Genomic DNA, 21,662 nt, shown 5'->3' on the forward strand with positions numbered 1-21,662 from the left:
AAGCGCTAGCATTGATTTTTAAATAAATTTAAAACCCCCATCGTGGATCCAATTAAAACAGTGTCAATTTCAGCGGCCGGCTCACTTTGATCCGGAGAGGGAAGCTGCTCTCACTGAAACAATCAGCCGGCCGCTGAAATTGACACTGCCCGCTGCTCTCTCCCTCCAATCCAACTTTTAAGTTTTAATGTTTCTGATTGGAGGGAGAGAGCAGCGGGCAGTGTCAATTTCAGCGGACGGCTCACTTTGATCCAGAGAGGGAAGCTGCTCTCTCACTGAAGCAATCAGCCGGCCGCTGAAATTGACACTGCCCGCTGCTCTCTCCCTCCAATCAGAAACATTAAAACTTAAAAGTTGGATTGGAGGGAGAGAGCAGTGGGCAGTGTCAATTTCAGCGGCCGGCTGATTGCTTCAGTGAGAGCAGCTTCCCTCTCCGGATCAAAGTGAGCCGGCCGCTGAAATTGACACAACTGACAGTTGGGGTCCATAATCCCCCCCCCCCGGTATATCGCGAACCGCGGTATTGCGGAGCGCGGTATAACGGGGACTACTGTATACATGGACTTCAGTAAGGCGTTTGATAAAGTTTCCCATGGCAGGTTGATGGAAAAGGTGAAGTCGTATGGGGTTCAGGGTGTACTAGCTAGATAGATAAAGAACTGGCTGGGCAACAGGAGACAGAGAGTAGTGATATACATAAATGACCTGGAGGAAGGTATAGGTGGTCTAATTCGCAAGTTTGCAGATGATACTAAGATTGGTGGAGTTGCAGATAGCGAGGAGGACTGTCAGAAAATACAGCAAAATATAGATAGATTGGAGAGTTGGGCAGAGAAATGGCAGATGGAGTTCAATCCAGGCAAATGCTAGGTGATGCATTTGGGAAGATCTAATTCAAGAGCAGACTATACGGTCAATGGAAGAGTCCTGGGGAAAATTGATGTACAGAGAGATCTGGGAGTTCAGGTCCATTGTACCCTGAAGGTGGCAACGCAGGTCAATAGAGTGGTCAAGAAGGCATACAGCATGCCTGCCTTCATCGGACGGGGTATTGAGTATAAGAGTCGGCAGGTCATGTTACAGTTGTGTAGGATTTTGGTTAGGCCACATTTGGAATACTGCATGCAGTTCTGGTCGCCACATTACCAGAAGGATGTGGATGTTTTAAGAGAGGGTGCAGAGGAGGCTCACCAGGATGTTGCCTGATATGGAGGGTGCTAGCTATGAAGAAAGGTTAAGTAGATTAGGATTGTTTTCATTGGAAAGACGGAGGTTGAGGGGGGACCTGATTGATGTCTACAAAATTATGAGAGGTATGGACAGGGTGGATACCAACAAGCTTTTTCCAAGAGTGGGGGTGTCAATTACAAAGGGTCACGATTTCAAGGTGAGAGGGGGAAAGTTTAAGGGAGACGTGCGTGGAAAGTTTTTTTACACAGAGGGTGGTGGGTGCCTGGAACGCTTTGCAGCGGAGGTGGTAGAGGCGAGCACGATAGCATCATTTAAGATGCATCTAGACAGATATATGAATGGGAGGGGAACAAAGGGAAGTAGATCCTTGGAAAATAGGCGACAGGTTTGGATAAAGGATCTGGATCGGCGCAGGCTGGGAGGGCCGAAGGGCCTGTTCCTGTGCTGTAATTTCTTTGTTCTTTGTTTAGCTCGCTGATTGTCTGGGGACGGGTCCTGTTCGGGTGGAGGTTAGCTTGTCCATCCTGTGACATGGCTTGGCAGGAAACCTATTGGAATTTCTTTGGGTCTCGGGAAGGTGACGATTCAGCTGAAGGGGATTAAGGAGGGGTTTCACAATTCATGGGGGCTGTCTATTATGCACTGGGGGGGGGGGGGGGGAGGAAGAGAGAGAAGGGAGGAGGAGGAGAAGCGGGGGTTGGCGGTATTGTTGTCTTTGGTTACACTGTTTATGGATTAATTGTTAATCTGTGTTTTTTTTACCTGGAACATACGGGTGGATGTTTTGGTCTGTATATTGAGTAGGGTGCGGTTTGAGTTCAGGTCCATTGTACGGGGAAGCTGACCTCCACCAATAAGACCCACCTACGAAGAATCAGTCCGCGTCCGGACCCGCCTGCAGCTCCGGCCGGTCCAACACCACAAATATGGCTTCTAGTGGGCCGGGCTCCATGTCCACATGTCTATTGTTATTGTATTTGTTGGCTTTTTCTTTGGTTGTTTATTGATGAAAATGAGGAGACCAAGAAGATTTTTTTTAAAACATGCAATACACTACAGTTATTTCAAATTATCAAATGCACATTTTTCTTTTTTTTTTTAATTTTACATGGCATGTTATGAAACGTTTCTTACTTGTAACTGATCACTTAGTTTAGTATCCACATCTAGTCGGATTAGAACTGGTTCTGTTAAACCTGGAAGGAGTAATTAAAAAACTATTAATTTTGTTAAGTAGCTTTTTAAAATTTACACAACCATCACTACAAAATTTGGTTTGAAGATATAATGATTAAAGTTCATATTAACAAGAGAATGACAGATAAAGACTATTTTTGACCAGCTTAAAAATTGCAGATATATATTTAAGCATATATGTGGGTACTCTATAGTGTTTAAAACATTTTAAAAAACAGGAGGTAGCTCATTAAAATGTACCACATTTAGGGCTTTCAACACACTGCTAAACATTAGATTAGATGTTATTCCCCTCCCTCCACCCAAGTTTTCCCAAGTTTTACATTGTACGGAAATTTGATAGTAAACAACTATTTCTGGATGTAAAAGCCCAGAATCCATTGAAATATAATGTATAATACCACCTCAGTGCCCATTCTTCATTCAATCTATTTTTTGAAAGTATTTTTAGTCGACAAATTTTCAACAATCCACAAAAAACCCCCAACCCACCAAAACCGCCTCCACGCTCAACAGTAACCAACTCCCAAAAGTGCATGATAAACAAACCCCAACAATTGTAGAACGCATCACTTACCCCCTTAAAGCACCCACTTGAAGCAAATTTCACCTTTTCCAAATCAAAAACTCCAGAAGGTCCCGCCAAGGTACAGGTGGAGAAGCTGACCTCCACCAATAAGACCCACCTACGAACAATCAGTCCGGGTCCGGACCCGCCTGCAGCTCCGGCTGGTCCTACCCCACAAATATGGCTTCTAGTGGACCGGGCTCCATGTCCACATTTAAGACCCCCGGGATGGTGCTGAACACTGTCCTCAAAAACATTTCCAGCTTTGGGCAGGACCAAAACATATGTACATGATTCGTAGGGTCCCTCCCACATCACTCACAGACATCCTCCAGCCCTTCGAACAGTCGGCTCATCCTAGACTTTGCAAGATGCTCCCTATACACTACCGTCAACTGTATCAGCCCCAGCCTCGCGCACAAAGTTGAGGCATTTACCCTCTGCAGCATCTTGCACCATAGATTCTCCTCCAGCACCACCCACCCCCAACTCTTTTCTCCCACTTCGCCTTAACCCCCTCCATGGACACCACGTCCTCCTTCAAAATCCTCCCGTAAATCGCTGAGACGACTCTCTCCTCCCACCACCCTGCTGACTGTACCGCTTCCAGCAGCGAGGAGGCAGGCCCTATCAGGAAGGTCGGAACAGCCTTCCACGCCAAATCCTGAAACTCGTGGCGCACCAGCCCAAACCTCTCACCTAACTCGCAAATAATCTTCCCAGAAACAGATTCTTAATTTCCTTAATCCCTCTCTCTTTTCACTCCTGGAACCTTGCGTCCATCCTCCCGAGCTCAAACCCATGATTCCCCCTAAATCGGCACCCCTCCTTCCTCGACCCAGCTTCCAACCTAAAATACTGCCTCCAGATCTTCAACGTAACCACCACCACCGGACTCTCAGAATCCATCCCTTGGGCCACTGGGAGCGGCGCCATTGCCAGTGCCCCAGGGAAGTATTATTGGACAGCAAATGCAGAGAGGATTCAAGAATGGCCCCAACCCCCTGCAAGAGCCCACCTCCGTCCTCACCCACAAAGACTGCCCCTCCCTGCTAAAACCTCGAATCTTCTCTGCATTTGCTACCCAGGAATAATACATCAAATTTGGGATAGTCCCACTTCAGCAAATCGGCCTTCACCCACCCCACCAAGCTAGTGAAATTAAACTTCCGAAGCCCTGCCCAATCCCGGGACACCTGCACCCCCAGATACTCAAAATGAGATGCTGCCAGACGAAATGGCAGCCTCCCCACCCTGATTTATACAAGTTCCTATAGAACTCCTCGAACACCTTATTAATCTGTTCCTGAGCCACCACCAACTTCCCCATCTTGCCCCGCACCCAAACAATCTCCCTTGCCACGGCCTCTCTACGGAGCTGACCTGCCAACATACGCCCTGCCTTCTTCCCGTACTCATAGACAGCCCCCTGTGCCCTTCTCAACTGTCGCACCTCTTTCCCAGTGTAAAATAGGTCAAACCTTGCCTGCAACTCCTTCCTCTTTGCCAGGAGACCTGGGTCAGGGTCCCCCCGCATACCTCCCATCCACCTCCAAAATCTCTTATCAGTAATTGCCGTTCCTCCCTCTCCTCCCTAACCACCTTAACCTTAAATGAGGTCACCTCCCCCTTCACCACCACCATCAGAGCCTCCCAGATCACCGAGCCGGAGAACTCCCCCATGCAATTGAACCCCACATGCTCCTCCATCACCTTCCCCACCTTGTCACAGAAGCTCTGATCCGCCAGTAACCACATCCATTCTCCACCCCGGCCTCTGAGGTGCCCCCTTCTCCAATACCATGTAAATCCAGATTGTGATCAAAGGTCACAATCGGTGAGTACTCTGACCTCTTACCTCAGGCCAAATGCATCTTCTCCCCACAAAAAAAGTCAATCCTTGGAAACGCTTTACGCATCGGGGAGAAAAGAAAGAATATTTCTGATCTCTTAGGTATACAAATCTCCACAGGTCCACTCCTGCCATCTGTCTCACAACATAGAACATACATAGAACAGTACAGCACAGAACAGGCCCTTCGGCCCTCGATGTTATGCCGAGCAACGATCACCCCACTCAAACCCACGTATCCACACAACCCCCCCCCAACCTTACTTTATAGGACACTACGGGCAATTTAGCATGGCCAATCCACTTAACCCGTACATCTTTGGACTGTGGGAGGAAACCGGAGCACCCGGAGGAAACCCACGCACACACGGGGAGGACGTGCAGACTCCGTACAGACAGTGACCCAGCCAGGAATCGAACCTGGGACCCTGGAGCTGTGAAGCATTTATGCTAACCACCATGTTACCAGTGCTGCCCGCCAAAGCCCTGTCAAAGCCAGTATCCATCCCCTCCCCCCACCATTCACACCTCCCAGGTCCATTGAAACATGCTCGACCAGGCTGCAATGAACACAGCTCCTCCCCAACCACACAACCTATGTTTGTTAGGGAGGTGACCCCTGCCAAAGCCCCCACTCCTCAGTAACCCGGCCCCAAGTGCCCAAAACCCACCTCACTTAAACCAAGAAACAATACAGAACCACACCCAAAAGGAAAGGAGAAAACCAAATCCAGAACACATGTAAACAAAGCCCGCCATTCAAGATACAGAAAACAAACCCCCAATCAAATAGAAAACATTCCATAAGAAAAAGACACTTAATGTCACCACTAATCAAGTCCAAATCCCAACTCTCGTCTCAGTCCCAGTCCTTCAACCTGAATGAATGCCTCAGCTGCCTCAAAATAAAAATCCCTCAAATTGTGCTTCACTCTCAGCTTCGCAGGGTGGACCACTCCAATGTAATACAATGCTGCCTTCACCTGTCCAAAAGCCGCCTGCCTCCTCGCCATCTCTGCCGTCAGATCTTTGTATATTCGTATACCAATGCCTCCCCATTTCACCTCTGCTTCGCCCAGCTCCAAAACCATCTCCTTCACATGGTGGCTGTGAAAGCAGACCATCACCACCCTTGATGGCTCATTCGCTTTAGGCTTCGGCCTGAGCGACTGATGATCCCTGTCCAACTCGTAGCGGGAGGATTCTTCCCCCTCCCCCATCAACTCCGCAAAGTACTCAGTCGGCCTCGGGGCCCTCCACCCTCTTGGGCAGGCCCACGCTTCTCCAGTTTCGCCTCCTCGACCTGTTCTCCATCTTAGCTCCGAGCTCTCTGTTGACCTCCGCCACCCTCCTAAGCTCCTCGCCCATCAAGATAAAACTGGTCACTGTGCTGCGACAGCGCCTCCTCCACCCTCTTCAACCTCTCATGTATTTGATTTGTTTGGCCCCTTGTTCCACACTGTAATCAATCACTGTTTATCGATGTACCATTTGTCAATGTCCTCTGTTGATTACTCTTTTTGTCTACTATGTACGTCCTGTGTACATTCCCTCGGCCGCAGAAAAATACTTTTCACTGTACTTCGGTACATGTGACAATAAATCAAATCAAATTCTCTCCTTGTTCCCGCACCTCGACAGACATCTTCATCATTGCCGCCTTTACCTGCGCAGCTTTCTCCACCCACTCTTTCAGCAAATACATCATCTCCCTCAGAAGCACCTCCGCATGCTTGGCAAACAGCCTTTCACATGCCACCGACATCACCTCGGGTCAGAGTTACCACCGTCAGGAGAGCGGCCCCACCCAACGATCCAGCACCCTCATATTTCTTCCTGGAGGACTCTCAACATCACTCAGCGGCGGACTTTCACTCGCCCCCTTCTTTCCAGGACCTTTCTTCTGGGACTTCGACATAGTGGAATGGTGCAGCGACAACAATCTCTCCCTCAATGCCAGCAAAACTAAAGAGCTGGTCATCGACTTCAGGAAGCAAAATACTGTACACACCCCTGTCAGCATCAACAGGGCCGAGGTGGAGATGGTTAGCAGTTTCAAATTCCTAGGGGTGCACATCACCAAAAATCTGTCCTGGTCCACTCACGTTGACGCTATCACCAAGAAAGCACAACGGCGCCTATACTCCCTCAGGAAACTAAGGAAATTCGGCATGTCCACATTAACCCGTACCAACTTTTACAGATGCACTATAGAAAGCATCCTATCGGGCTGCATCACAGCCTGGTATGGCAACTACTCGGCCCAGGACCACAAGGAACTTCAGAGAGTCATGAATACCGCCCAGTCCATCACACAAACCTGCCTCCCATCCATGGACTCCATCTACACCTCCCGCTGCCGGGGGAAAGCGGGCAGCATAATCAAGGATCCCTCCCACCCGGCTTACTCACTTTTCCAACTTCTTCCATCGGACAGGAGATTCAGAAGTCTGAGATCACGGACAGACTCAAAAACAGCTTCTTCCCCACTGTCACCAGACTCCTAAATGACCCTCTTATTGACTGACCTCATTAACACTACACCCTGTATGCTTCAACCGATGCCAATGCTTATGTAGTTACATTGTATATCTTGTGTTGCCCTATTATGTATTCTCATGTATTTTTTTGAATTTTGTTTAATTCCCTTTTCTTCCATGTACTGAATGATCTGTTGAGCTGCTTGCAGAAAAATACTTTTCACTGTACCTCAGTACACGTGACAATAAACAAATCCAATCCAATCCAATTCTTCCTATTGACTTCCCACCCCAACTCATCCACAACTACCCCTGAAACTGGGCATAAAAGCCCAAAATCCAGAGACTCTAGCAGAAGCCACCTAACGTGTAACCTCCACCTGCATGCCGCCACCAGATGTCCCCATTCATCAATCTAGATACTGACAAGAAACATGGCCTCCAAATCCAAAATGCTTCATCGATCATCCAGACAGTATATTTCAAGCAGAGAGCCAGACAGCAATCAGAATAGTACTCCAGCATGAAACTCGAATCCTGGATCACGACTTACCACAGCTAAAGTCAGTTAACACCACAGCTAGGGGATTGAACCTGACATTTTCCTGTTCTTTATGTTTTAGTTACTCACTGCCTATCTACTTGAACGAGAGATTGCATTGGTGATCAACAAGTTGTTCTTTAATTTAAAATAAATTAAACTATTATATATAAAAAAAGAACAGTTTGAAAAGCACAGTATTAATATCCTTTACCAGCACGTGCAAACTCCACCAGCTGCTTCGGCAATGTAGCTGAAAAGAGCACGGTCTGCCTGGAATCTGGCAACCTTCGGATAATCTCTTGCAAGTGTTCTGCAAATCCCATCTCAAACAACCTGACACAAAACAAATATTTACAGCAAGCGTCAGTTATGAACCATCAGCAAATATTTCTAGTCTGTACATCTTCTCTCTTGTCCTTGCAAGATGTTATTGTTATGTATTCAAATAACACCATTTGCTGGTGAAATGTCACGTGATATGCAGTGACATCAGCAGAGTCTTTCACAGGCTTTTGTGGGGGAGGGAGAGGGGGAAAAAAAACAGAGTTTACTTGTAGAAGCAGCATCTCTTAATAAACCCTGCACTATGTTTTTATGAACTTAAAGCACGGCATCTCTATTTCTTTTTCTCTTGGTGCCAACAACAGGTATATAAGTCACGCATCGATTATTGGCACATTTACAGAGTCATTCACCAATATTTGGACATTAGGCTGCAAGAGAGAAGAGTCACCCTATTCAAATTAGTGAGGCAGTATTTATACATACAAAACAGTTCTCACTTTCTCACTTCATGATTATGCTTCAGTGATCAGTCTAAATCTATAATTAATCATAAACTTAGAACAGAGCATTTCTTCATTAAGACAGGATTGGACATATTTATCTCTTCTCCTTTTTGCCACTTTGGAATAAGTTACACTGACACAGTATTAACAACCCATTCTTGCTGAGCCAAACGAAGTACAATACTATCCAGGACAAAAACTCCACACGATCAGCAGCACCTTCACTCCCGCCACTGTTGGTATACAATGACTGTAGAGTTCATTATCTGCAGGATGTACTGCAACATTCTTCAGGGGGAGGGTGAACAGCCAGTGGTTGTGGTTCACATTGGTACTAACAGTTTAAGTAGGAAAAGGTGAGGTACTTTTTCTTCAGCTGGAAAACGATGAGGTCCTGAAAGCAGATTTAGGAAGCTAGGAATGAGATTGAAAAGCAGGACCTCCAGAGCAGTACGCTCAAGGATTACTTTCAGTCCCACATGCTAGTGAGCATACAAATAGGAGAATTAAGCAATTCAACATGTGACTAGAAAACTGGTATTGGAGGGAAGACATCAGATTTCTGAGGCACTGGACCAGTTCAGGGGAAGGTGGGAACTGTACAAATCTACACCTGAACATGGCCAGGACAAACATCGCCACAAGGTTTGCTAGTGCTCTTGGGGAGGATTTAAACTAGATTCACAGGTGGATGGAAACCATGTGCAGTTTCAGATAGGACAAATTCAGAGCGGTGAAGAGGAGACAGAAAAGCACTAAATGTCTCTGAAAGACAGAAGCAAGCTACAAATTTACAGCACAGGAATCTAGCAGTGTATAACATAAATAGCAAAGCCAATAAGCAGAGGGCACAGATTGACACATGGTAACATATCATTGCTTTAACAGAAACTTGGCTTGAACAGGGAAAAAAAAAATCAGGCCTCACATTCCTGGATGGAGCGTTTTCAGGCAGGACAGAGGGGGAGAAAAATTGGTGGGGTGGGGGTGGTTGTGTATCATTGTTGGCTAAGAAAGCAACTAAAGCTGTGTGTGTGTGGGGGGAAAATGACATACTAAAAGAATCATCAAATGAGGCCATATGGGTTGTGCTCAGAAATAAAGGGGCAGCAAGTTGGCTGGACAGCTGGTTTGTGATGCAGAGCGAGGCCAACAGCACGGTTCAATTCCCATACCAGCTGAGGTTATTCATAAAGGCCCACCTTCTCAACCTTGCCACTCGCCTGAGGTGCGGTGATCCTCAGTTTAAATTACCAGTCAGCTCTCCCCCCTCAAAGGGGAAAGCAGCTTAGCATCATCTGGGACTTTACTTACTTTACTTTAGGAGGGTCTATAGATCCCAAATAGTGAGGAGATTAAAGAGCAAATCATGCGGACAAATTTTGAAGTGCATAAACAACACAGAAATTATCCTAAAACAGACAGTGTGAAAGACACTGAAGGCACAAAATTCTTGAACTGCATTCAAGAGAATTATTTAGATAGTACACAAGCCCAACGAGAGGGAGCGCAATTCTAGGTTTAGTCTTAAGAAATTAAGCAGGGCAAGTGGATGAAATAGCAGTGCTTGACACATGTTAGATTTTGCCTCATTATGGTAAATAACAAGGATCCAACAGAGTAAGAGTTCTAAATTGATGGAAGACAAATTTTACAAAACTGAGAAGTGATCTGGCAAAAGTGGACTGGATATGTCCACTTGAAGGAAAATCAGTGAGAGGCATTCAAAAGAGACACTCTACAGGCACATTATAGACATGTCCCCACAAAGAAAAAGGGTGGTACTGTCAAATCTAGGAGTTATCCAGAAGCATACAGAGTAAGGTAAAGCAGGAAAAAAAGCTTATGAAACTCAATACCGTAGAAAGCGGGGAGGAATATAGAAAGTACAGGGGTGAAGTAGAAAAAGAAATTAGGAAAACAAAGAGAGGATTCAGAAAAACATTGGCAAGCAAAATTACAGAAAACCCCAAAATGTTTTTAAAAAGAGATAACTAAAGAAAAGGGTAGCCAATCAGGGACATAAAAGATGAGCAGGGTTCTTAATAAGTAACAAGAACAGAGAAAGGGTCTTTCAGGAGAGAAACAGAGTTAACATTGAGAGTCATGGGACCAAAACTGGATCCGAACAGTTCCGACGAAGTGCCCATGACTCAAAGTTAACTCAGTTTCTCTCCTAGACCAGCATGGTGACACAGTGGTTATCACTGCTGCCTCACGGTGCTGTGGGCCCGAGTTCGATCCCGGCGCCGGGTCACTGTCCACGTGGAGTTTGCACCTTCTCCTCGTGCCTGCGTGGGTCTCACCCCCACAGCACAAAAAAGATGTGCAGGGTGGGTATATTGGCCACACTAAAGTGCCCCTTAAATTGGAAAAACATTGGATACTCTAAATTATTAAATAAAAAGAAAAAGAAAACTCTGATTCGCTCCTGATAGCTGACAAATCAACTACATTTTTCCCGCTTCCTCTGATCTCATTTTAGATTCCAGCAGCCACAGTATTTTTCTTATAATAATAATCTTTATTAGTATCCCAAGTAGGCTTACATTAACACTGCAATGAAGTTACTGTGAAAATCCCCTCGTCGCACACTATGCTGCCTGCTCGGGTACAGAGGGAGAATTCAGAATATCCAAAATCACCCAACAGCACGTCTTTCGGGACTTATAGGAGGAAAGCCACGCAGACGCAGGGAGAACCTGTAGACTCCACACAGAGAGTGACCTACGCCAGGAATCAAACCCTAGGTCCTTGGCACTGTGAAGCCACTGTGCTACCGTGCTTTCTTAATGAGTACTTTTTCTTCACAAAGGATAGTGATGACGCAGCCATTCTAGTTAAAGAGGAGAATTGTGAAATATTAGATGCAGGAACATAATGAGGGAAAGTACTGGAGGGACTAGCAGCATGGTAGCATAGTGGTTAGCACAATTGCTTCACAGCTCCAGGGTCCTAGGTTCGATTCCCCACTGGGTCAATGTCTGTGCGAAGTCTGCATGTTCTCCCCGTGTGTGCGTGGGTTTCCTCCGGGTACCTCCCACAGTCCAAAGATGTGCAGGTTAGGTGGATTGGCCATTCTAAATTGCCCTTAGTGTTCAAACTAAGTTAGGTTTACTGGGTTATGGGGATAGGGTGAAGGTGTGGGCTTGTGTTGGGTGCTCTTTCCAAGAGCCAGTGCAGACTCGATGGGCCGAATGGCCTCCTTCTGCACTGTAAATTCTATGATTCTATGACTGCCATCCATGAAGACGGATAAATAACCATGGTCAAATGGATTGTAGCCCAGGTTGTTAAAAGAACCAAAGTTAGGAAACAGAGCATGCACTATGGATCATTTCCTAATCCTCACGAGATACAAGCGAGGTACCAGAGGATTGCAGGTCTGCGAACATGATCCCATTATTGAAAAAGGGTGCAAGGGATAGGCCAAATAATTAGCATCAATTCTGAGACAAAGTATAAAATGTCCCTTTGAAAATAACGGATTAATCAGGGAAAATCAGCACAGTTTTGTTAAGGGAAGGTCACATCTTACTTCCTTAAAGGATTGGATTTAAATTAGTTAGAAGAATTGATGATGGTAGAGCACTGGATGGTGTCTACTTGGATCTTAGTAAAGCATTTGTCAAGGTCCCACCTAGCAGGTTGTTCAGAAAACTAAAAGTCCATGGGATACAAGGACGGGAAAGTGGCGAGTTGGATCCAAAATTGGCTCAGCGACAGGAAACTGAGGGTAATGGTCAATAGATGCTACTGTGAATGGAAAACTGTTCTCAGTGGCGGTTCACAGGGCTCAGTGTTGGACTCCTTGCTGTTTGTGGCATATATTAATTATTTGGATATGGGAGGCATGAATAAGAAATTTGCAGATGACACAGACAGGGTACACGGTAGTTGTTGTCTCCAAAATGATATCAATGGTTTGGTTGAGTGGACAGAAAAGTGGCAAATGGAATTCAATCTAGAAAAGTGAGAGGCAATGCATTTGGGGAAGGCAAACAAAACAAGAAATACACAATAAATGGATTGATATTGAGGGGGGTAGAGGAATGAAAGACCTTTGAGTGACTGTCCAGATGGTGACAGGACAGAGGTGGTCAGGCCTTTATTGGATGAGGTATGGAATACAAAAGCAGGGATTTAATACTGGAACTGTTCAAAACCCTGGTTAGGCCACAGTTGGAGTTGAGAGTACAATTCTCGTGGAGCCTGTAAGATATTAAATCAAGGCCACGTCTGCCTCCCAGGTAAGGGTAAAATGGCCTTATGGCATCATGAAAGTAAAGCAGGAGAGCTCACTGTGTCCTACCAACATGTATCCTTCCACCAAGTCCTACGACATAATCTGATCATTTATCTCATTGCGATTTGTGACATCTTATAGTGCATAAATTGGTTGCCATGGTTCCTATGTAAATGTAAAGTTGCCACAGTCCCAGATGACCACGAGCTGCTTTCCCCTTTGAGAGGGAGAGCTGACTGGTGGCGATTTAACTGAAGAACCACCGCACCTCTGGCGAGGGGCTAAGTTGAGAAGGCGGGACCTTCATGAATAACCTCAGCCAGGAGGGGAATTGAACTAGTGCTGCTGGCCACGCTCTGTATCATGAATCAACTGAGCTAAACCGTCTCCTACAATAGTGACTACACTTTAAATAAAATGGCATTGATCGTAATTGTTTTGAGATGTTTTATAGTTATGAAAGGCACAATATATGTATGCTCCTCCAAATTCTTTCTTCAAAACCTAGCAATTATTATTAAAACCACCAATATCGCTAAGCAATAATAATGGAAAGAGATTAATTTTACCTGTCAGCTTCATCAAAGACCACATACTCAACATTATGTAGCTTTAGATTCATTTCCACAGTGACATGCATTAAACGACCTGGTGTGCCAATAATTCTGTAAAATGAACAAACTGTTAAAGTTATAAACTACATAAAATTATTTTTGATGTGCAAATATTTACAGTACTCATTACTGATAATTGCTTCAATACTTAATGAGCAAACTGCTCAGCTGACAGTCAATTTTCTCATACTTAATCCATATGAATTTTTAAACTTTAGGTAAAACATTAATCGAAATAACAAGAATAAGAACGTTCTGATAGTTGGGTAATTTGTTAGTAAGACTTTATTAGCAGTTTTAATAAGGCTCTTCCATGGAGAGAAAAAACAGACTGTACTCAGCTAAAATCAGGGGTGGAATACATGATTTAGAATCACAGAATAGAATCATAGAATATCTACAGTGCAGATGGAGGTCATTCAGCCCATCAAGTTTGTTTCAACCCCCTGAAAGCGCACCCTATCCAAGTCCACACCCCCGCTCTTTCCCCGTAACCACACCTAACCTTTGGACACATTAAAGGGCAATTTAGCATGATCAATCTACCTAACCAGCACATCTTTGGACCGTTTGTGGGGGCCACTGTGCTGCCCCATTTACATTTAAGCTCATTCCTAAATGCAAAGCCTTGAGCACTCATGCTCCAATATTCAGTTACATGTTGTCCCTGAATTACCACAGAATGACCAATTTTATTAGTGAGCTCATGGCTTTTTCCCCCAGCTAGAATTGGGACAACGTTGCTAATTCAGCATTTCTACATCAACGAATGTAAAACCCAAATTCTTTTAAGTAACACTACATTCCAACGAAGAACATTACACAATTTTAAGAGTTTAAGTGGTCGTCCAATTCTTTAAAGGGGATATTTATTTAAGACATTAAAATTCACAAACTTTGTTTTACAAAAGGAATTTCAGGTAGCTGAACACCTTAATAATACACAAAGCAAAGCCATGCGATTATTACAAGATACGTATGTCATTGCATTTGAAGAAATTTTTAAAAAGATTAATGCAAGGGATTTGTCACCTTTAAATAATGTTCAAGAAATAAAGTTAACTTACATATCAGGGTTTTCATGAAGTGCTTCAAACTGATCCTCCATTCTAAAAAGAAGTTACACACATCCCATTACATTCTTGGCTTTATTTGGTTCAATTAAATTACACCAAAAGTACAGATTACTACCCAAAAAGATACTTACTTGTCTCCGCCCAAGATTAAAGCTGTTTTGAAGCCAGCAAACTTTCCAAGCTGCAAATAAAGATAGTGGATCATAAAATTGTTTGCAGTAAAGTCTATAAAATGTATGGTATAGCTATTGAACGCAGACATAAAGCATCTGTCGACGGTTCTATAACCAGCATTATATAAATATTCCAAAATAAAATCTGAAATGCAATACGCAAATCTGGGCCACAATTCTTACTCTCTACAATGTCCGTACTTTATTTGTAAAGAAGGTAATCTTTTCCTCATATTAGGTTAAAAGAAAAATTATCATATTAAATGGAATTAATGTGCAGACACATGCAGATGAAGAAATTGTGCACATTCTTTAGATGAAGAAATCATGTTCATTCTTTGGATTTATTAATTCCAATTAGCATTAAAGAAGCAATTATGTATCAAGGTAAATGGCACTGAAGTAAGGAAACACCAAATGACATGTTCCATATCAGTAATGGAACTGTTTTGTTCAGTTACATTTTATAAAATCCAAAATGGTGATTGTAATTCAATTAATTCTCTATGACTCAACTTTGAATGCTTTTGAGAGTTTAGGTAAACACAAATACAACACTTTTTTCTTTCCTTGATGAATTAAGTTTCCTACATTACAACAGCGGCTGTACTAAAAATATACTTGGTTGAATGGAAAGCATTTTGAGCTATCTAATGGTTATGAAAAGCGCTATATAAATGTAAAGATGTTCTTTTTTGTGTGATGGACAATTTTTAGAAGTTTGAATTTAGATTTCTTTCAAACTATCATCTTAGGCATGCTTCTCCTGACATTTAACTTCTTGTTGGCTTCCTTGACATGAAAAATCAAGACATATGACACTTATAGTCAGACAAAGAGACATACTACAGTTTTCCCAATCTATTCAAATGTTACCCATCACTTAGTGTGATTGCTCAATAATGCTTTAGTAATAGTTCAAATTCTCCTAGAATGGCAAGAATGTCAAAACTGTACTAAAGAAATACAAATAAAGCTAATAAAGATTTCTACTGTAGTAATATGAATGCAACAAACTATTTAAGAGCCAGTAAGGGGCTGGTTTAGCACAGTGGGCTAAACAGCTGGATTGTAAAGCAGAACAAGGCCAGCAGCGCGGGTTCAATTTCCGTACCAGCCTCCCCGAACAGGTGCCGTTCGGCGACTAGGGGCTTTTCACAGTAACTTAATTTGAAGCTTACGTGACAATAAGCGATTTTCATTTCATTCAAGTGTTTTAGATTCCATGCTTCCTACATTTTAATGCTAGTCAAACTCCATATTTACTGAATACATAAAACCAAAAGGAAGTATTTTACCTCTTTTGTGAACTTCATGGTCTGTAATGCCAGTTCTCTAGTTGGAGTTAGGATTAAAGCTCTTGCTCCTGTCTCAGCACTTCGAACCTTCAGCTTTTCAAACATTGGAATAAGAAATGCTGCCGTCTTACCACTCCCTGTCCTAGCCATAGCAACAACATCTTTACCATCTAGTATCACCGGGATAGACTGAAACAGAGAACAGATTTTTATCTCAAAAATGTGCAAGTGATGTCCTCAAGGTAAACTTTTAAACTGTAGTAATTCATTTTCCAAAATAGATAACAACTACTTCTTAAAAGCTGCTCAACTGAGGCTGCTTTCTTTTCTCAAATTTGAAAGTTATTCCCGCATAAATTGAGCTGCCGGTCACAACAATGCTGACAGTTGTTGTTGGGAAAGGTTATTCCTTACCAGGTTTATTCAAATGTACTGAAATTATTTAGGGGAATTGGTCAACACTGCTCTTACGCATCTATTTGTGGTCAGCTCAAGATCAGCCCTCTGCTAGCAGAAGGGTTCCTTGCCATCTTTGCTGAGGGGAAAGAAGCATGCAAGGCAAAAACAATTTATAATCATGTTAACTCGATTGGCGGCTGAGATTCAACTGTGATACATACGGAGGTTGCAGTTACAAATATAAACCTGCCAATGGTTTACACAAATTTTAAAAGTTCAAAAAATAAATAAACCTGATTAAAAATATTAACTACATTAAATGTTTTATTCATTCTTTGGGCGTGAACATTTCTGGCAAAGTAAGCATTTACTTCCCACCCAACTGCCATTGAGATGGTGGAGATCAGCCATCTTCTTGAACCACTGCAGTTTATGTAGTGCAGTTACATCAATATTTGACTCTTCTGTAACAGTTTGATGGAACGTTGCTGGGCTATTTCAAAGAATGTTAAGAGTCAATGGCTTTGCTGGAGTTACATGTTGCTCAGACTGGGTAAGGATGGCATATTTTTTAATCACTGAAGGACATTAGTGAAACAGATAAGTTTTTACGGCAATCTGGTAGTTTCATGATCGCTGTTAATGAAACCAGCATTTTTATTCCAAATTTATTTGTAGTGGGAGCATTTGACCAGATTTCTGGAATACTAGACTAGTAACATTACTATTATGCTAATACCTCTATCCTCATTTTTTAAATTTCCTTTTATTTGAGAATACATCTCCATGCAAAATATATCATATACTTATCTGTAGATGAAGAAACATTAAATATGTAATTCTTACCTGGTAACTTTTAATGGTAACCTTTTACTTTATGATTGTTAATTAATAATTATCACATATTGGTGCCATTGGCACAGTATAAATAAACAATGATTTTTCACCCATGTTTCCTCTATATATGCTAATTTATAACAAAAATCAGTGCCGCAATAATTTGTTTTAAAATTAGCACTACTAGTTACCTTTCTCTGAATTGGTGTTGGAACTTTGTATCCTTTCTTCATTATGCCTTTAAAAATAGGAAAGCTTAAACCTGCAGAAAAACAAGTTACCAATTTTGAGATAGCCATGTTGTATAAATGTTAAAAACCAACATAATTTCTGCATAACATCACTGTTCACTGTCGATCGCCACAATTGTGGTGCTTGATGCGCACATTCTGATACTAGAATATCTCTGCAACGACTGCATCACTTTGGTAGCATGAGGCTAGCCAGCATACCAGACAAGAATGTTAAGAGTCAATGGCTTTGCTTAAAGCACCAAAAAAGCTAAATATTTTAAACTGTAAGAAATCAAATACATTATAAAGATGTGCAAATAATTCAGGTTATGATAATTAAGTAAGTCTTCCTGTCACATCTATATATTCGATTTTTTAGATGTCCAATGCCGTTTTTGTCCACAAAACATTACTTTTGTTGTCACATTTGCACATAAATGGAAACCATCAAAATAAAATTATTTCGTAGTTACACCCTTATCGGTCTGGAGCACCTCAAATATACATTTCTATACTATTCAGTTTATGAACATACCAATTAGGAGTAGGCCACTCAACCCTTTGAGCCTGCTCAAGATCATGGCCAATCTGATCATAACCTCAACCCCACATTCCAGCCTACCCCTGATAACCTTTCACCTCCTAGTTAATCAGGAATCTATCTAGCTAATAATATAAAATCAAGGTGCTGCAAACAATTAAGGCCAGAACGTGTGACGTGAAACAAGAATTGAACTCTTTATCCAGATACCTTAATCAAAACGTTCTCCACCCTCTAACTCCATGCAATTTAAATATACATTTCCTTTTCAATCATGTTTGCAACAGAACAACTAATAACAGTTCTATTTTTGTTTTGAATCCAAAACTGTTCCCTCAGTTGAATCTGGTGTTAAGCATATATCTGTTTATGAAACCATGGAGATAGAACACACAACCGTTTAAGTAGTTGAGTCAGAAACATTAGGGATCTTCAAGCGGCTACTGGATAGGTACATGGATTACGGTAGAATGATGGGGTGTAGATTAATTTTTTCTTAATCTAGGACAAAAGTTCAGCACAACATCGTGGGCCGAAGGGCCTGTTCTGTGCTGTATTTTTCTATGTTCTAACTCAGGATAAATCATTCAATGCAGCATCTTGCAATAAAGAAATTGCTTTTGTTAGGAGAAATACTATTTTGTGCTCTTGCTGATGGGATATTGAGGTTATTGGAGGCAGCACGGTAGCATTGTGGTTAGCACAATTGCTTCACAGCTCCAGGGTCCCAGGTTCGATTCCCAGCTTGGGTCACTGTCTGTGCAGAGTCTGCACATCCTCCCAGTGTGTGCGTGGGTTTCCTCGGGGTGCTCCGGTTTCCTCCCACAGTCCAACGATGTGCAGGTTAGGTGGAATGGCCATGCTAAATTGCCCTTAAGTGTCCAAAATTGCCCTTAATGTTGGGTGGGGTTACTGGGTTATGGGGAAAGGGTGGGGGTATGAGCTTGGGTAGGGTGCTCTTTCCAAGAGCCAGTGCAGACTCGATGGGTCGAATGGCCTCCTTCTGCACTGTAAATTCTATGATCTTAGGATATGTTGATGAGATAAAGGCGAATATGAAAAATCAGCACCACTTTTAACAATTGCCGTGGAGCAGGGCTCTGTTTTGTTATACTCTTGACGTAGCATAAGCTGCTTCCTTGATGTGCACTCTGACAAAGGAAGGTTCAGACTTGGAGATAGCTTTAACACATTTATTAAACTGTTCTCGATTCTCCGACTTGGATTCGACTCTCCTGTTAATCGTGCTCTAGCTACTCAGACTGACGTACCAGTCTGCTACAATCCACGTGGTGGGTGTGATGTATTCAATCAAGCCTGTGTACTCACTAAGTGTCTCCACTGGAAAGAGGAAGATCATCATGTGTGCTGTGTCCTTATATCTGGATTGGTGTAATGCCCCCCTTTGGTAGTTTCACCTGTGTGTGTCGTGAATGCCCATTGGTCTTGTCCTATCTTACTGGCCTATTGGTTGAATGTCTGTGTGTCATATCTCTGGTGCTCCCTCTAGTGCAGGGGTGGGCAAACTTTTCCGTGCAAGGGCCACATTCAGAAATTCACAATTCACAAAGGGCCGCATAGTATATTAAGTAAAATAATTACTTCACCCGGTTATGATTCTGGGCGCCTCATATAGAACATAGAACAGTACAGCACAGAACAGGCCCTTCGGCCCTCGACGTTGTGCCGAGCAATGATCACCCTACTCAAGTCAACGCATCCACCCTATACCAGTAAGTAACCCAACAGCCCCCCCCCCCCCCGATTAACCTTAAAAAAATTTTTTCGCATGCGGCCCGTGGGCCGTAGTTTGCCCACCCCTGCTCTAGTGTCTAGCTAGTCTACGTGTACTTACATTAACCCCTTGTGTATCTACAGTGATGCATATCACCACATCCACCCTTTTTTCGTGTTACATATTTTCTGTACATGATTAAAGAAAATTGAACTAGGTACAGTAGTCCCCCTTTATAACGCGGGTGTTGGGGTCCAAGACAGCCACCCGCGTTGCATCCGAGCCGCGGATATCCACGATGGGGGTTTTAAATTTATTTAAAAATCTATGCTAGCGCTTCCCCTTGTGAGTCTACGGGGGGCGGGGGGAAGAGGTCAGACCCCCGTAGACTCACAATGGGAAGCGCTAGCATAGCTTTGTAAATAAATTTAAAACCCCCATCGTGGATCTAATTAAAACAGTGTCAATTTCAGCGGCCGGAGAGGGAAGCTGCTCTCTCACTGAAACAATAAGTCGGCCGCTGAAATTGACACTGCCGGCTGCTCTCTCCCTCCAATCAGTACCCCAGCAGCCACGGCCTGTACCCCAGCGGCCACAGCATGTACCCCAGCAGCCACAGTACCCCAGCAGCCACAGCCTGTACCCCAGCAGCCACAGTACCCCAGCAGCCACAGCCTGAAGCCCAGCAGCCACAGCCTGTACCCCAGGAGCCACAGCCTGTACACCAGGAGCCACAGCCTGAACCCCAGCTACAGAGGGGAGGGGCGATGTGAGACCATGCTGGTCTTGCAGAGGCCCGTATGACCTCCTCCTGTGTTCTCTGCTCTCTCCCTCCAATCAGCCGGCAGTGTCAATTTCAGCGGCCGGCTCACTTTGATCCGGAGAGGGAAGCTGACAGTTGGGGTCCATAAGCCCCCCCCCCGCCTTATATCGCGCACCGCGGTATTGTCGTAACGCGTATAACGGGGGACACAGACATAGCACCTTGGTACGTCGGTGCCAGGAGTGCCAACAGGGCAAAGAGTGACACCAGCGCGGCCATTGCACCCTGGGAGAGCGCAGCTTCCCTCTCCGGATCAAAGTGAGCCGGCCGCTGAAATTGACACAACTGACAGTTGGGGTCCATAAGCCCCCCCGCGGTATATCGCGAACCGCGGTATTGCGGAGCGCGGTATAACGGGGGACTACTGTAGATAAGTGATGCTATGTACAAGTTATGATGACTGTGATAACTATACAATAGTATACAAGACCAAATAACAGTTGTGATGACTTTGAGGATAAGACAATACAAAATAAAAGTTATGAATCCAATAGTTCATGAATTTGTGTGGTCTGGTATGGAAGTGTCAATGGTGACATTGTCATTCCACTGTGAACGCCTTCAGTGTCCTGGTGTTTGGTCATCAGGTGTTCAAATCACTTCTTTGACTGATTTGGAGTCTGTTTCGTTTTTTCCTCGATGCTTACGGCAGCAATTCTGGATGGCATCTGCCCTGAAAGCCAGGTTGCCTACTGGTAGTGCAGCAAACATGAATTGGTCAGAAGCATCGTCCTGCCATAGTTTGTCATTGCACTGAGCTGAGCAGTAACAGTGTCCCGCATTTGCAGAGTTGTACCATGTCGTACCAGTCGTAGTGCCATTGGTGTTGTTTTTCCGTGCTTGTTGTCGATGTTGTTGCCGCTGGTACGCTTCTTGTTATGGTCTTTGATGTTGTTGTTGTGTTGGTCGGTTTTGTTGTTGTGTTTGTTGCGCTCAAGGACCACACTCTGTGGATAATATGAGTACTTCACACAGTTACTCGTGTCAGCTTGCTTTGTGGCATCTGCTGTTTCCTTGAGCGTGCCATCACTGAGTTTGCAGCCCTCCCCGTCTGGAGTCATGTCCGG

The 21,662-nt window shown here is 43.8% G+C and overlaps 1 protein-coding gene across 1 annotated transcript in view; it reads right to left on the bottom strand.

Moving 5' to 3' along the window:
• ddx54 (DEAD (Asp-Glu-Ala-Asp) box polypeptide 54) overlaps positions 1–21,662 on the bottom strand; it is a 67,338-nt gene that overhangs the window by 33,589 nt on the left and 12,087 nt on the right. The window contains exons 3-9 of the mRNA XM_038790468.1: positions 17,455–17,525; positions 16,028–16,216; positions 14,688–14,737; positions 14,548–14,589; positions 13,436–13,531; positions 8,044–8,165; positions 2,326–2,387 (exon numbers count right to left, since the gene is read on the bottom strand). Of these exons, the coding sequence (XP_038646396.1) occupies positions 2,326–2,387; positions 8,044–8,165; positions 13,436–13,531; positions 14,548–14,589; positions 14,688–14,737; positions 16,028–16,216; positions 17,455–17,525 (632 nt within the window). The remainder of the gene's footprint in view (positions 1–2,325; positions 2,388–8,043; positions 8,166–13,435; positions 13,532–14,547; positions 14,590–14,687; positions 14,738–16,027; positions 16,217–17,454; positions 17,526–21,662) is intronic.

The sequence above is a fragment of the Scyliorhinus canicula genome, chromosome 1 (assembly GCF_902713615.1).
Source record: "Scyliorhinus canicula chromosome 1, sScyCan1.1, whole genome shotgun sequence".
Taxonomy (NCBI): domain Eukaryota; kingdom Metazoa; phylum Chordata; class Chondrichthyes; order Carcharhiniformes; family Scyliorhinidae; genus Scyliorhinus; species Scyliorhinus canicula.